The following is a 17,048-nucleotide window of genomic DNA, read 5'->3' as shown; positions in this document are numbered from 1 at the left end:
ATACATATCACTTTGCCTCAGAATTGGGAAGGGAATGCTAAACCAAGAGGCCATATATGGTAACTTCATTATGCTTACAGTTCTTCTAGAAAGCGCAGGTGGTGGAAGTCCCCAGGGAGCAGCTCACTGATGTTGTTCATGCTCAAATCACTGAGAAAGAAAAACAAAGAAAAGGAAAGAAAATCAGAGTTTGGATCATTTGCAATACCCAAGTAAAACATAAACTTATAGGATCTAGTCCAGCCTGGAAAAAAAAAACTATCACTCATGTAGACTCTGCTCAGATCTTCATTCATTGTTCGGCAAAACCATGTTTTCACTCTGTGCAAAGTGCTAAAGGTTTGTTCAATTGTGCATATTGTAAATGAGAGGAGAAATGTTGTCTGGATGGCAATTTCAATAGCAGGAAGTTTTGTGTGGTTGAATAGTTCAGTAAGGCTTATGTTGCATATGCCACACAATAGGTGTATTGCTTTGTTATGCCGTTTTGACCTCAACTAGTACCACGTAGCAGATTCATCCCCAAAGTTTGCAAATAAAGTTCCCAAATGGAATTCACATGGGCTTGAAAGCCTTTTCCTTCAATGTGAGATAGATATACAGTGGTACCTCGGGTTATATACGCTTCAGGTTACAGACGCTTCAGGTTACAGATGCTTCAGGTTACAGACACTTCAGGTTACAGACTCCGCTAACCCAGAAATAGTACCTCGGGTTAAGAACTTTGCTTTTTTGCTTCAGGATAAGAACAGAAATTGTGCTCCAGCGGCGCAAGGCCCCATGAGCTAAAGTGGTGCTTCAGGTTAAGAGCAGTTTCAGGTCAAGAACGGACCTCCGGAATGAATTAAGTACTTAACCTGAGGTACCACTGTAGTTTAAGCAAACTTAAACAGGTTGGTTTTCATCACTGAAACAAGCCCACAGTGAGGTAACAAGCGAATCCAGGTAGGGAATGTAGCTCTTCTGTGGATTGGCTGGGGTTACCAGCATGGTTTTTCTGTTGTTTAATTTGTCTAGGTGCTTTAAGTTCCACATCCATGTCATCTGCCAGCTTCTTGCAATTCTCTATTATTTTGCTAAAGGGTTTCTTGCTACTTTCCCTGTGTGGTTCCATTATTCCCAGCAAATCTTGTATATGTGCCTTCATTTCCATTACATCTAACAGATTGCATAGCTTAGGTGACTGGCTATAGTGTCAAAGAAGATTTGATTATGATTGCAAGACAATAAAACTGATGTCACGTGATATGCTAGACACTTGTTCTATGCCAATTTTAAAAAGCTATTTCAGTAATATTGAAACAAATAAATATACAAAGTTTATCCACACTTACCTTTCCTCCACGCTTTCCAGGAGCGGTCTGTGCTTTAAAGCTCCTGTCTAATCACTTTTTGTTTTTGTTTCTTGCTTTGGAGCTTTCTTCATGAAAACCTGCTCTTTACCACTGAATCGGAGCAAATGACAATCCACAGAAAACCCAAATTGCTGTTTGTTGTGCTTCAGCTTTAAAGAGGGGGTTTTCATTGAGAAAGCTCTGGGGCGAAAAAAAGGAAAGCTTGGACATGGAGCTTTGAAGTGCAGACCTGTGCCTGGAAAGGTAAGTATGGATAAGCCCTAAGTCTCTTCTTCTGTATTGATCACCCCTCATCCCATTGGCACCAGAGGTGTGAAAGTGGAGAAAAAAACAAGCACACATCAGCTGGACTGAGTTAAACAAAACTCACTTTATGGCTCAAATCTCTGCAAGTGCTCAGACTTAGCCTTTAATGGCATTTCACAATATTTGGGAATCTTTTAAATGTCTTTCTGCTGTTTTATAGATGTTTCATTTCAGCTTTTATATGATGGCCTTAATTTCCTTATCTGCTGCTTTTATGATCTTGAATTATGTTTTTGGGCAGCTGTTTTGTTTTTTTGTCATATTTTAGCTTTATTGTAAGCCAACTTGGGGTCTTTGGCAAGAAGATGAGATATAAATACCGCAACTCAAACAAACAAGCAAGAAATCTTCCTCAGAAAATATAATTTAGCCATTGCCCATCACTATTGCTGAAAACCATTTCTTCAAGTTTCCCATACATAGATACCTTCTTGTCCATGAACTGGAGTTTTAATTTACTTTAAAAAGGGGGGGGGGGGAATGGAACACAGTGCTTTTCTGCAAGCATACCTGGTTAAAAAAATATCTGATGCTGCATGCTGCATGTGGAAGTGGGGGTGATGAGAAACTTAAAACAAATTTCAGATATATTGTAGTCATCATATCTAAGGATTATGGTGCAGCCAGGCATGAAGTTTTGTCTGCTATCAGACGAAAACTGTAAGATGAAAATTCACTGAGAATAATTGTATTTTAAAAGGAAACAATTTTCCAACACTGAAGAAGATGGGGATAGAATAATGGCTGAAGAAGTTTGGTCCACATTGATCTTGTCAAAAGCTTATGCCTCTTTTTACTTGTTAATTGTTTTTTAAAAATACTAACAGCAGCAGCAATAGCAGCAGCAGCAGCAGCAACAACAACAACAACTGATACCTCTTTAATGAGGCAACTGCTGTTGTAAACAAACAGTGGAAGAACATAAGGTGTGGAGGGCTGAACCACCACCTCATGTGAGCATCAGCAGTAAAGGTAAAGGGACCCCTGACCGTTAAGTCCAGTTGTGGACGACTCTGGGGTTGCGGCGCTCATCTCGCTTTACTGGCCGAGGGAGCTGGCGTTTGTCCGCAGACAGCTTCCGGGTCATGTGGCCAGCATGACTAAGCCACTTCTGGCGAACCAGAGCAGCACACGGAAATGCCGTTTACCTTCCCGTCAGAGTGGTACCTATTTATCTACTTGCACTTGACATGCTTTCGAACTGTTAGGTTGGCAGGAGCAGGGACCGAGCAACGGGAGCTCACCCTGTCGTGGGGATTCGAACCACCGACCTTCTGATCAGCAAGCCCTAGGCTCTGTGGTTTAGACAACATCTGGTGACCATACTGAACTTGGGGAGTCCCACGCCTATCAGTTTGGAAGTGAAATAGAGCCACTGAAAAAATAAGATAGTGGTTTCTTCATAGTCAGGAGGTGCCCCCCCCCAGTGCTTCTGTGCCCACATCAAGCTCCTCGCCGCATCAATTTCCCCACTGCCTCCCCCTCTGTTACTGGCAGCCACCTCTGCATTGAAAAGCCAGGTAAACAGCAACAAGCAACACTGCTCTGCCCCACCAGCCGCTACAGATTACTTTATAAATTAAAATATTACTTTTACAAAAACTGAAAACAGCATTCCAATACGGACTTATGTTCAGTGACTTCCAGGACTGACTGAATTTGAGCCATGAAATGTTAATATCCCTTGAAAAAAAGAAGAAATAAAGATGGTGGGTGAAACTGGCCTTCTTGAGCCACTAATGTCTTTAGTTTAAATTCTCATCCTCATGTTTGTGCATAGACTTCAAGAGAGAGGAAAGGATAAAAATGTCTCTTTTCCTTCACCCTCTCCACCCCCCAGGGCCCCCAAACAACAGTTCAAGGCTCCTGTTCTTTGCTTATTTGTTTTGTATATTTCTTTCAGTTAAACACTGTCCAGGGTGGTTCACAATTAAATACAAAAAACTAAGGGAAGGGAGAGAGGGTTTGTGAGGAATACACACCAGAGACACACTCAAAATGCAACATTTTGTTAAATTAGTACTTTTTAAAGTGTAAGAGTACTATTAAAATACCAACAGAGGCCACAAAATACCAACAGAGTCCAGCTCATCTAAGAGCTACATTATAGAGGTCATAGCATATAAAGTATATAGGAAACAACATAAACATTTCATAAATGATGTTATATTACATGTTAGGGGCAGATTAAACAATGGAGCATTTTCATGTATATCCCTATTTCTATTTACGCTACAAACAAACTGGTTTAATAGTTTAACTGATCTGGTTTGGGCATATGTAAAGTAAACATTTCAGCCGACTTAATAGTTGGGGAACCCTGGGAACTGCATTTTAAGAGTCAAGGCAGGGATGTGTACAAGAGAATTCTCAGTATCCTCTGTAAAATGCAACAGAAAAACCTATATTGATTTTATATCAGTTCTGCCCTAAGTCACACTATGGCCTAAACACTTCTTGATAATTGGAGGACAAGATATATTATTCACACACAATTCTAAATGGAAAACAAGTTTTTGCAGTTTTTAAAATATTGCCTCTGCGGCATCCCAGTATAAAGAATGAATGCTTTCAGTCAGCCTTACTCACTGTACTGCTACCCTGCTAAAATGTCAACATTCTGGATGAAAGCCCCAAACAGTTTTTGCAGTCCTATGTAATGTTGGGCCTTGCTAAATTTAGAGACCTTAACTCACTTTCCTTAGATTTCAGAAGCTTGCAAGAGAGCTTCTTATTCCTGTTAGCCCTAGGAATTCCCAACCTGAATACACTGGAAAATTAAGCCAAAGTTCCTGGAAACTGAACCACATGTGATTCAGAGTCAGGCTTCATAACTCACCTGTCCCTCAAGGGGCTCCTTAATTCAAGTGCTTTGATGTCCCTCGCCTCTCATAAACAAACCTTTTTACCTCTGCTTTTAGTTAGCATCATTATTTTTTTTATTTTTTTGCCTAAAAGGCAAAAAGAAGTTACACCCCCCTCACATTAGTTTGCAAAGTCCACTGACAGTTTTCTACCTCAGCTGTTAAATCTAAGGACACCAGGAGCCTCAGGCTTGCAAGCTTCTGAAGTCCACTTGCCACATCAGAGGCCAATGTTTTATGTATACTTCTTGCCAAGCACCACACATACAGCTAAGCATGTGAAATGTAAAATACAAAGCAACACACTAAAACCATTTTCACACAAAACACTTAAAAAGCACCTTTGAACCGCTCCCCAAGTCGAGCAAAAGCTATTAATATGACACAGAAAAAGAGAACAAAAATTCTAGGTCAATGTACATTCTCCCCAACTTAATTATGTTACAGGCCTATTTCACACCCTCCAACATTCCTCTGATGAAAATAGGGACGTCCCATTCCATAATGATAATTATACTATTTATACCCCACACATCTTACTGGGTTGTCCCAGTATTCTGGGCAGCTTCTAACATATATATGAAAGCATAATAAAACATTAAACATTTTAAAAAAACCCTTCCGTATACAGGATTGCCTTCAGATGGCTCAGCGACTGGATAACTCCACACCGTCCAACATTTCTCCAGTGAAAATAGGAACATTCTAAGGAAAAGTGGGACATTCTGGGATCCAGTTAGAAATTGGGACAGCTCTAAATCAAGGACGTCCCTGGAAAATAGGGACATTTGGAAGGTCTGCTATTTATGCATCACATACAATAGTACCTTATTACAGCATGAGGTAAAAGAGGAGACCTCTGTCCTGTCCCCACAGCAAGGAAGCAAGGGCCAGCTTTGGTCTTTCAAATTTCAGTGGTGCCCTCTGTGATGAGAAAATTCAATGCCCCCCTGCCTTCTCCCCTCATGGCTGCTTCATTTCTGCTGGGTTTCCTCTCATCTTCTCCCTACCCACCACCCTGCTCTGCCTTCTCCTCTCAACACAGGCAGTGTGCCACTAAAACACATCACATTTGGTTTGGTCCTCAATCCAATAGCCTGCCAAATGTTTGTTTCATTCAGCTTTCATGCCTGGAATCTTCAGAGCCCTTTACCCTTGGAGAATTGTCTACCTCGTTCTGGTCAGCTGTGGCTTTCATCAAACATTCAGGACTGAGCAGCTTTTTTTAAAGGGACAGGTGGGGGGAGGAATGAGGGAGCTGTTCTCTAAGAAGTAAGTGTACAGTGTGCAGAGTTCCTGGCATAGGAAGGAATGCACCTGAGCAGGTGTGGATCATACACTTGGCTAATCCTTTAATCCCAGTGAACCTACTGCAAGATGCGTCTCATGAGCACCCTGAGACCAACTGCTGGAAACCACAGGAGGGTAGAGTGCTCTTGTGTTCAAATCCCGCTTACGGGTTTCCCACAGGCATCTGCTTGGCCAGTGTGAGAACTCAGTGCTGGATTAGATTGGGCCATTGGCCTGATCCAGCAAGCTCTTCTTAAGTTCTTACAATAGGGTCAGACCTCCAAAGAAGACAGCAGTTCCTTCTGCCGTTTCCTCCACTGCTCTTCAATGTTCATATTTCACTCTCATCTCTTACGCCAGCTGCAAAGATTCTGTTGCAAACTAAACACCTGTTGACACCTGCCTTGACTGCTTTTGCACTCCTTTCCATTGAAAAACTGTTTTGCACAGGTTATTGGTCTTTAAAAAATGCAAATAAGTGTGTGTGTGTGTGTGTGTGTGTGTGTGTGTGTGTATTCTGAATACACCACAACAAAAGGGAATTTTTTTTAAAAGTAAGTTCATCATGCACTATGTAATGACAGTGTACCTGTGGCTCTTTAGATGCTGGGCTACGCTTCATATAGATGACTATTGCCTGGGCTGGCTGGGGCTGATGGGAGTTGGAGTCCAACAACATTTGGAAGGGCACAAATTATCCATCCTTGCCATAGAGCCAGTCAGAATCTAAAAAATATTTGCTATTAGGAAATCTCCAAAATGCTGACCAGAGCTGCTTGTAGACTGTCACAACACCAGCATTTTATCATTTTAACAAGCAAACATCAAAGGTTTTATGAGACACCACTGAGTACAGAATACATTTTCTGACCTAGACCGTAGGCCAATAGAGATTACCAATTTAAGGGTCACCCTCCACTGTGACTGTTCAATGTTTTACCCTGAAATCTCAACCCACGTAGCTCTCAAATAGTCCATGTCAGGCCATCTTTGGCGGATTGCACAAGATTTCAGTTTGCCTTGAGAGAAAAAGAAAAACCTTTTTTTAAAAAAGAGGTTTTCTTTGGAGGTTCAAAGGCACCTCTTGCTCTAGCCTAACCTCTTGAAAAGGCGTAAACATATCTGGTCAAAGTAAGCATTAGCTGTTTCTACGACCACAGGGACATGCTGCAAATTCAACAAAGACCTCTTAGTTGGACCTAAATGAAACGAAGTTAAAATTCCACAATCAGCCCACCAGCTTTCAGCTGACACATATAGGCTAGAGTTTTCCATAAGGTTAAATTTGGATATGACTATAGATTTCAGTGAAGCTGAATTTGCAGTAGCTAACAGGGGCACTTAATGCTTATGTCACATTCCTATTTTGTGGTTGGGGTTCCATATGTTGAATGGTTTCTTTAAATGTAAAGGTTCATCATTGTTCCACTCCATGTGTATGTCTTTAAGGGGCCGGAGTAAGGGGCCAGAGCAAGATAACGAGACCCAGCTTTACAGCTGTGAAACGTAGCAGGTGCTGCTGAGTTGTATTTGATTAAGGCGTGTCAGCATTTGGGTAGAGTATATAAGGAGCAGCACCTAGCTCTCCCATTACCCTGGGGGATGGGTTGGTGGTTGGGTCTGGTTTGTTGATGTATTTAGTGTAAATGGAGTTTTTGTTTTTCTTATTAAAACCTTCTTTAAGTTATTTTTGAGTCCTTTCTTTTTAATGCATGATCTCCCCAGCAAGCTCTCTGCAGCGCTACCATACTGCAAATAGCCAACACCATAGCATACTGGCAAATTCAGGTCGGGCAATTGAAGTGGATTTGGAGCCCTAGTGCAATAAACCTGCTTTCCCACCCACCCCAAAATTGACTTCTCCCATAAGGAAAATGCATTGAAAAGTGCTTGATGCAACAAATCAAAATGAAGGCTGAATAAATAGCCAATGTCGCATAACTTCCACGCAAGCTGTGCAAACAAATCAAGCTGAATGCTTAATAAAAGAGCTGTCATTGACCAAATCAGAATCCACCACATTATAAAGAAACTTTGTTTCTTCGTAAATATATTATCTTGCCATCTACCCTCACTGGTTCTAACTGTGAGCTTCTGTGAGCTATCTGTGAGCTTCAATATGCATACTGTACTATGTCCTAGATATTAGTTATCCATTATCTCATGGACAGTGTTCATATTTTTTTATGAGAAATAATAATTCTGGCAGTGGTCAAGAGATGTTGTATTAATTCCATGTCCTGCATGAGTAAAGTTTCTTTAACATATCCAGATAGCAAAGTTGTAAGATTTACGGGTGAAGCATAGCCTGCTATCACTTCACTTTCCATTGCTTTATCGTCCTCAAATTTTAAAATTTATTTTAGGACACATCCAGAAAACATGCCATATCCCAGCCCTTGCAGCTTCATACCTCCAACAAGCTTCCCTTGCTGTTCTGCATACTTAAGGTGTTAGGTACCAATGGAACATAATGACACCATTTTGTCCATCTGACTAAGCTCAGTATGGTCTACAATCATCATTGATCTTCAAAGGATAGGTTGGATCAGCTGCTGGGTCACAGCCTAATTTAATGTGAGACACAACAGAAGCACTACTACAATACAAATATATGGGAAAGAAAGAAAGAAGTTCCTAAATGCATGTTTGGGTTAAAGGTGAGTCCTGTATCTGAAAAGGTTTAAGACTACCGGTCTACATTGACAGGCAGCAGCTGTCCAGGTTTTATCTAATACATATATATCCCCACTTTCCTCCAAGAAGCTGAAGGCAGTTAATTATTAATATTATAAGCGTTAATATTAATATTATCCAACCTTCACCAGCAGGTCCCAGGGCAGGTTACAACAATTTAAAGTTCAGTATTGAAAACAGTTGAAGCAAATCACAACCATAGGGATAAGGTAGCTCCTAAAAACACATCTCAGGTGTCAAAGGCCGGGGTAAAGAGGTGCATCTTCCGCATTTGCTGAAAACTAGACAGTGAAGCTGCCAGGTGCACCTCTCTGGGAGGGAATTCCACAACTTGGGGGCTGCTTCTCCCCCTTTCTAATTCTTCCCAAGAACACTGTGAGATAGGTTAGGCTGAGAAATACTGACTGGACCAAGGTTACCCAGTAGGCTTCATGCCTGAGCAGGAATTTCAACCCAGGTACCCCTAGGGGGACGCGGGTGGCGCTGTGGGCTAAAGCCTCAGCGCCTAGGGCTTGCCGATCGAAAGGTCGGCGGTTCGAATCCCCGCGGCGGGGTGCGCTCCCGCTGCTCGGTCCCAGCGCCTGCCAACCTAGCAGTTCGAAAGCACCCCCGGGGGCAAGTAGATAAATAGGTACCGCTTACCAGCGGGAAGGTAAACGGCGTTCCGTGTGCGGCTCTGGCTCGCCAGAGCAGCGTTGTCACGCTGGCCACGTGACCCGGAAGTGTCTCCGGACAGCGCTGGCCCCCGGCCTCTAGATGTGAGATGGGCGCACAAACCCCAGAGTCTGTCAAGACTGGCCCATTCGGGCAGGGGTACCTTTACCTTTACCTTTTACCCCAGGTCCTAGTCCAACACTCTAACCACTACACCACAACTCTCCCAGCTCTCCCTGGAAATGCTGGGGATGGAACCTATGGCCTTCTGCATGCAGAGCTGGTGCTGAACCACGACCCTTCCCCTAAGCAATTCTGGTCTCAGTACATTTACTGGTAGGATTTATATATGGTTGGATAAATATACCCAGTGGCATGAGATGCTTCCCATTGGGGGTTATGGGCCTGATGCTCTTTGTGCACACCACCAACTTTCAATATCTGAATGACCTGTTGCCAGTATTAAGTGCCCAGTCATGAAGAGGAAGTAGCTTAGCTAATTCTACTCAAGATTACACATGGAGATGTGTAAAGGGGATTGGGGTTGCTTGTGCGTAGATGTAGCTGCTGCTCTAGGCAACGTTCCCTGGCTAAACCTTTCCCTGGCTGGACAGCCCTTTCTCCGTGGCTGTCTCAGTCACTGACAGAATCCGTTAGTGGACATTTCCTGAACTTCCTCCAACATAAAAACTCCTTGACACCAAGTCTCCGCCTAGACTCCCTGCGCGGAAGTCTCCTGCGCAGAGTGGGCGTGGCCAGCAGAGGTCCTGGACTCTCCCCGCTGGTCTCTGTGGAAGAGTCCTGGAGCCCTCTCTCCGAAGTCCCTCCCTTCTCCCCCTTCTCCCCGGTGTTACGCTGATTTCCTTCCCCAACGGAAGTGTTCTCTCTCCCTCTGCTGGTCCCTTCTCCCGCATAATTGGGGAGCCTTACCTCCACTCTTGGCTCCGATGGCAGTTCCCTGACAAGATGTCTGAAGACCATTGCTTCATAGAGCGTTATGATCACCACTTAAATTTGGCAATTAAAGCCACCTTCCTAGAGGAAGTTAATTTTTTATAAGCTATTTTAGGGTTGACTTTAGATGCTCATAAAAATTCTATAAAGATGGTGTCTTTCTTGTCAAATTTTATTTCTTACTGGCAGCGTTCTTAAAAATATAAATAAACATGGGAATAGCATTCATTCTCTGATTGTGAAGCTTGTCTCATAAATTCATTGTTCCAGATCTCTATCTGTTCAAGTCGGTGGAATCTTTGGCAATGCAGCAAGCTAGATGATGCCTTACCATCTCCCTGCTATCTCTAAGGGCTTGTTCACACTTTGTTTATTCTCTGCCTAGAAAGCATGGGTCCAAACAGTTTTGCATTTGCCCCACCACTTTCCCTTGGAAAACTTGCTTTTTACCACTGAATCGGAGCAAACATCAATCCATGGAAAATCCGAATGGCATTTGCTCCAGTTCAGTAGTAAAGAGTGGGTTCCACACAAACACAAACTCCGGGGAAAGCTGCAGGGCAAGTGGAAATGTGGGTGAGTTCTAAGAGTTCAAATGTCCAGTACTTCATATGAAATGAGATTCATTTGCATTGCCAGGTATTAGGTGACTCAGCAGGAAAACCCTGTCCTTGGCCTCTGGTTTTGTTCTAGTTAATGACTATTGCTCTATCCATTCCAAAAGGGTTGATTCTCACACCAGAATTCCAAAGTGCAGAAGACAGAGCACAGTGTCCTCTGCAGATGAATTAAGACCCCATATTGTCAAAGGACACAAATAATAAAGTGAATAAAGGGACACCCTTTTCAACTCTGAAGAAATCTAAGGGAAGCCCGCTAACTATTGCTCTCAGAGCCGTCGGCAGCGCGGCAGCAGTGGGAGGCCCCATTAGCTAAAGTGGTGCTTCAGGTTAAGAACAGTTTCAGTTTCAAACCCAAGAGGAGGCGTGTAGTGGTGATAGGGGATTCCCTACTGAGGAGAACAGAAGCAGTGATCTGTGGGCCTGACAAGATGTCTCGGGAAGTGTGCTGTCTCCCCGGGGCTAAGATCCAAGATGTAACTGAACGACTGCAAGGAATCATAAAACCCACTGACGAATACCCCTTCCTCTTGGTTCATGTGGGAACCAATGACACTGCAAGCAATAGCCTCCAGAAGATCAAAAGAGACTACGAGGCTCTCGGCAGGAAATTGAAGCAACTAAATGCACAAATTGTCATCTCGTCTGTCCTCCCAGTTGAACGACGTGGCCCAGGGAGAGAGGGGAAAATAGTGGAAGTGAACAGCTGGCTTCGCAAATGGTGTAAACAGGAACGGTTTGGATTCTTAGATCACGGACTGCAGTTTCTTGAAGACGGACTTCTGGCAAGTGATGGGCTGCACCTCACAACGGTTGGGAGAAATGTTTTTGCCAAAAATCTCAGAAACCTCATCAGGAGGGCTTTAAACTGACTAATGTGGGGGAGGGAGACAGTGCTCCTGAAGGTAGGAGTCTATCAATTAATGAAGATGATCATCCAAATGTCATAGACCAAATGGAGCAAACAGCACGCGGACCTAGTGGTGGGAGGAAAAAATCCTTAAATAAGAGACACGGGGGAATGATTAATGGACTTCAATGTCTCTACACTAATGCGCAAAGCATGGGAAATAAACAAGATGAGCTTGAGCTCTTGGTACAGCAAACTAAATATGACATAATAGGCATCACTGAAACCTGGTGGGATAAGTCCCACGATTGGAATGTAATAATGGGGGGATACAATCTATTTCAGAGAAACAGACCAGACAAGAAAGGAGGAGGAGTGGCGTTATATGTCAGGGATGTGTATACCTGTGAAGAGATCCAAGATTTAGAACCTCAAAGCCAAAGTGAGAGCATTTGGGTCAAAATTAAGGGAGAGAAGAATAACAGAGACCTCATTGTGGGAGTTTACTATAGATCCCCAAGCCAAACGGAGGACATAGATGATGCCTTCCTGGAACAGATGGCCAAGCATGCAAAAGGAAGGGAGATAGTAGTAATGGGGGACTTCAATTACCCGGATATTTGTTGGACGTCAAACTCAGCCAAGAGCATAAGGTCAAACAGATTCCTCACTGGCCTTGCAGACAACTTCATTGTCCAGAAAGTGGGAGAAGCAACAAGAGAAACAGCCATTTTAGATCTGGTCCTAACCAATGTTGATGACCTGGTTAGTGGGGTAGATGTGGAAGGATCATTAGGCGCGAGTGATCATGCTCTTCTGAAGTTTACTATACAGCGGAAAGGAGCAGCCAAGCATACTAGGACTCAATTTCTTGACTTTAAGAAAGCCGACTTCATAAAACTTAGGGAAGTGCTGGGTGAGATCCCATGGACAGCAATACTAAAAGGAAAGGGAGTTCATGATGGCTGGGAGTTTGTTAAGAGGGAGATAGTAAAAGCACAACGACAGGCAATACCAATGAGACGGAAACGTGGAAGGTGCCTAAAGAAGCCAGGGTGGCTATCTAAAGAACTTTTAACTGAATTAAGATTAAAAAAGGATGTGTACAAAAAATGGAAAAGGGGGGAAACCACCAAAGAGGAATTCAAACAAATAGCCAGCACGTGTAGACACAAAGTCAGAAAAGCTAAAGCACAGAATGAACTCAGGCTTGCTAGAGAGGTTAAAAGCAACAAAAAAGGCTTTTATGGGTATGTTCGTAGCAAAAGGAAGAACAAAGAAACAGTGGGGTCACTCAGAGGAGAAGAAGGTGAAATGCAAACAGGGGACACAGAAAGGGCTGAACTCCTCAATGCCTTCTTTGCCTCAGTCTTCTCCGATAAAGAAAACAATGCCCGACCTGAAGAATTTGGAGCAAATGATTCAGCAAAGGAAACACAGCCCAGAATAACTAAGGAGATAGTACAAGAATATTTGGCTAGTTTAGATGTATTCAAGTCTCCAGGGCCAGATGAACTGCATCCAAGAGTATTAAAAGAACTGGCAGATGTGATCTCAGAACCACTGGCAGTCATCTTTGAGAATTCCTGGAGAACAGGCGAAGTCCCGGCAGACTGGAGGAGGGCAAATGTTGTCCCTATTTTCAAAAAGGGGAAAAGAGAGGACCCAAATAATTACCGCCCAGTCAGTCTGACATCAATACCAGGGAAGATTCTGGAACAGATCATTAAGCAAACAGTCTGTGAGCACCTAGAAAGGAATGCTGTGATCACCAATAGTCAGCATGGATTTCTGAAAAATAAGTCATGTCAGACTAACCTGATCTCGTTTTTTGACAGAATTACAAGCCTGGTAGATGAAGGGAACGCAGTGGATGTAGCCTACCTTGATTTCAGCAAGGCATTTGACAAGGTGCCCCATGATATTCTTGTAAAGAAGCTGGTAAAATGCGGTCTTGACTATGCTACCACTCAGTGGATTTGTAACTGGCTGACTGCCCGAACCCAAAGGGTGCTCATCAATGGTTCCTCTTCATCCTGGAGAAGAGTGACTAGTGGGGTGCCACAGGGTTCTGTCTTGGGCCCGGTCTTATTCAACATCTTTATCAACGACTTGGATGATGGACTCAAGGGCATCCTGATCAAATTTGCAGATGACACCAAACTGGGAGGGGTGGCTAACACCCCAGAGGACAGGATCACACTTCAAAACGACCTTGACAGATTAGAGAACTGGGCCAAAACAAACAAGATGAATTTTAACAGGGAGAAATGTAAAGTATTGCACTTGGGCAAAAAAAATGAGAGGCACAAATACAAGATGGGGGACACCTGGCTTGAGAGCAGTACATGTGAAAAGGATCTAGGAGTCTTGGTTGACCACAAACTTGACATGAGCCAACAGTGTGACGCGGCAGCTAAAAAAGCCAATGCAATTCTGGGCTGCATCAATAGGAGTATAGCATCTAGATCAAGGGAAGTAATAGTGCCACTGTATTCTGCTCTGGTCAGACCACACCTGGAGTACTGTGTCCAGTTCTGGGCACCACAATTCAAGAAGGACACTGACAAACTGGAACGTGTCCAGAGGAGGGCAACCAAAATGGTCAAAGGCCTGGAAACGATGCCTTATGAGGAACGGCTAAGGGAGCTGGGCATGTTTAGCCTGGAGAAGAGGAGGTTAAGGGGTGATATGATAGCCATGTTCAAATATATAAAAGGATGTCACATAGAGGAGGGAGAAAGGTTGTTTTCTGCTGCTCCAGAGAAGCGGACACGGAGCAATGGATCCAAACTACAAGAAAGAAGATTCCACCTAAACATTCGGAAGAACTTCCTGACAGTAAGAGCTGTTCGACAGTGGAATTTGCTGCCAAGGAGTGTGGTGGAGTCTCCTACTTTGGAGGTCTTTAAGCAGAGGCTTGACAACCATATGTCAGGAGTGCTCTGATGGTGTTTCCTGCTTGGCAGGGGGTTGGACTCGATGGCCCTTGTGGTCTCTTCCAACTCTATGATTCTATGATTCTATTCTATGATTCTATGATTCTATGATTCAGGTTAAGAACAGACCTTCGGAACGAATTAAGTACGTAACCAGAGGTACCACTGTATATGGCTGGTGGGCGTGCAGCTTCCTTCCCAAGCCTCTGTGGGAGGACAGCAATCTCCGCAGAGGCTTGGGGAAAGGTCGACAACTCTGGGAAAGGCAGGGGCGCCTGAGGGATCTTTGCACCATGGTGCCGGATAGGCTTAAGATGGCCCTGATTGCTCTTAATCCAGGATCACACCTCTGATCCAATAAATAAACTCTACGAACAAATTGAACATAAATAATGTGCAAAAGAGGAAATTCCCATTATTTCCCCTTCTCTGCCCCCCATGCTCTGTTCTAGGTGTTCTTCCAACTGCCCTGGAGCTGATCAGAGTGGGGGAGAAGGGGGGGAGCCCTCCTGAGCTAGCGGGACTTGAGCTAGCAGGAGCCAGCGCAACTACGGTATTTAATTGAATCCAGTCCCCATCTGGTCTGAAGTGGACCTTTCTCTTTTGATAACGCATCTGCAATGAAGCGATCCTAAATCCAAGCTTTGTGTTCTATGGGAAGGACATGGACTTCCACGGAAAAACAGTCTTAAGAGTGCATCCATGCCACAAACATAGCTCAGGTACTTTCAAGTGCTCAGTTTTTCCTTTTATTCTTATCATATTTTGTGGCAAACCACTGGTAGAACTATGGTTGTTTAGTAATGTGTCATGCCAAATTCAGAAATATCTAGTAAAATAAGATTTATTAAAATCAAAAGTAAGAGAGCTAAAAGTAACATGTAATCACAAACCAATTCTACTCACTCCCCCAGGACTCCTCCCATTCCTTTATATAACAAGTCTCCATTCCCTCCCAAGTACCAGGTAAATGTGTGAAAATGTAATGAACTGCCTTAAATCTGTGTAACCACATAGATGCTTCAAAGATCCCTAAGAGTCTGTGGGCATGTCAGGTCTAGGATTGGGTGCAGATTTTGGCTTCCAAAGAACCCCAGAGGTCGTTGAATAACCCACCCTGAACTCCAGTAAAGAAAAAGGGAAGTGACACCTGTGTATAATTAGAAGTTTTTTGGAAATTGATGTGGAAGTAAGGCCCCCCGGGAATATTTTGTATGAATTTGAAGAACTTTTAAAAACGAATATTCAAATGTTATTAAATTGCTAGAAGACTGAGCTGTATTTACCCTGGAGCTAATGATGCATGTTAGAGATTGCCCCCAAGTTTATATATTTTTTGGAATATGATTCTTGAAAACATAAGGGAAATTACAGGTTATGGTTCCAGCTGACCCCCCTGGTGGTATTATTCTGTTACGTGTGAGTTTTATTAGAGTTATTAAATTTTTTATTAATTTTTTGATGGCAGCTAGGATGGCCATAAACTACAAAGGGAAACAAAGAAATGTACCCACTTTAATGGAATCGACTTTAAAAGTATAACTTGTGGTATACATCATTAAAATAATTAATATTATACACTTTCTCCTCCCTAAATCCAAACATTCCCTATGCTTTGAAAATCCGATCAGGAGAGCTACATGGACCAGATTTAAGGAGGTTAAAGGGTGGGACAGCAGGAGCTGGAGAACACTGCATGGATGAGGGGGGAACTAAAGGAGACATGAGGGGTTCACAGTCCACATTAAGCAGAGGTATGGATGGGTGCTTACTGCTTAGTGTTGTGTACGCATTATACATTTGAAGAACACTTAAAACACATTGCTTTGCTCAAAGAATCCTAGGAGCTGTAATTTCCCAGTGCCCTTAACAATAATTCCCACGAATCTTGGGGGGAAGTCATAGGAGCCAACTCCCAGGAACTGGAGAGTCTTCACCCCTACCCAATAAATTATATGAGGGGCTGTGGCCCCCCAAAGTTGGTGAGCATTGCTATTCAAATGGTGTGTGTTATGTACTGAAGTTCTCACCCTGGGCAGCAGGGGGATACTGTAGATAGTTTTCACTCAGGTCCACATATGCAAATAGGGGATTGAAAGTGACGTTCAGTGATTGGATAGTTACAGAAAATGGTTACAGTTGCGTTGTAATGGAGCTTACAGTTACGTTGTAATGGAGTTCAGTTCTGTTCTGGCCTGTGAATAAACAAGAGCTGTTTGAAGAATCACTGTGCCGTCTGATATGTTCACCCACAACTTAACAGTGTGCGTGCAGCATGTCATGTGATCAGGGGAGCAGCTTATCTGGGCCCCCTCAATCTTTTATCCAAGTTGGCACCCCCGGGGGAAGTTATGTGCTATACATGTGCTTTAAATGTAAATTGTGTACGCACCCTCAGCCTGCGATCACCAGGAGCAGAGTATGAACCTCAGGCTTAAATATCTCTGCACATCCTGAACACCAACTTCTTCCATTTTTGTAAGTTGTAACGTACCAAGGCAGACAATGGCATTTCCCTC

General features: G+C 43.3%; 1 protein-coding gene across 1 annotated transcript in view; it reads right to left on the bottom strand.

The window, feature by feature from the left end:
- The window catches only part of LGR6 (leucine rich repeat containing G protein-coupled receptor 6), a 153,937-nt gene that overhangs the window by 88,479 nt on the left and 48,410 nt on the right, over window positions 1-17,048 (bottom strand). Inside the window, exon 2 of the mRNA XM_082227417.1 lies at window positions 79-150. Coding sequence (XP_082083543.1) covers window positions 79-150 — 72 coding nt within the window. The remainder of the gene's footprint in view (window positions 1-78; window positions 151-17,048) is intronic.

This window comes from Podarcis vaucheri, assembly GCF_965113315.1.
Source record: "Podarcis vaucheri genome assembly, chromosome: 6".
Lineage (NCBI taxonomy): Eukaryota > Metazoa > Chordata > Lepidosauria > Squamata > Lacertidae > Podarcis > Podarcis vaucheri.
This window is presented reverse-complemented; position numbering and strand designations above follow the sequence as displayed.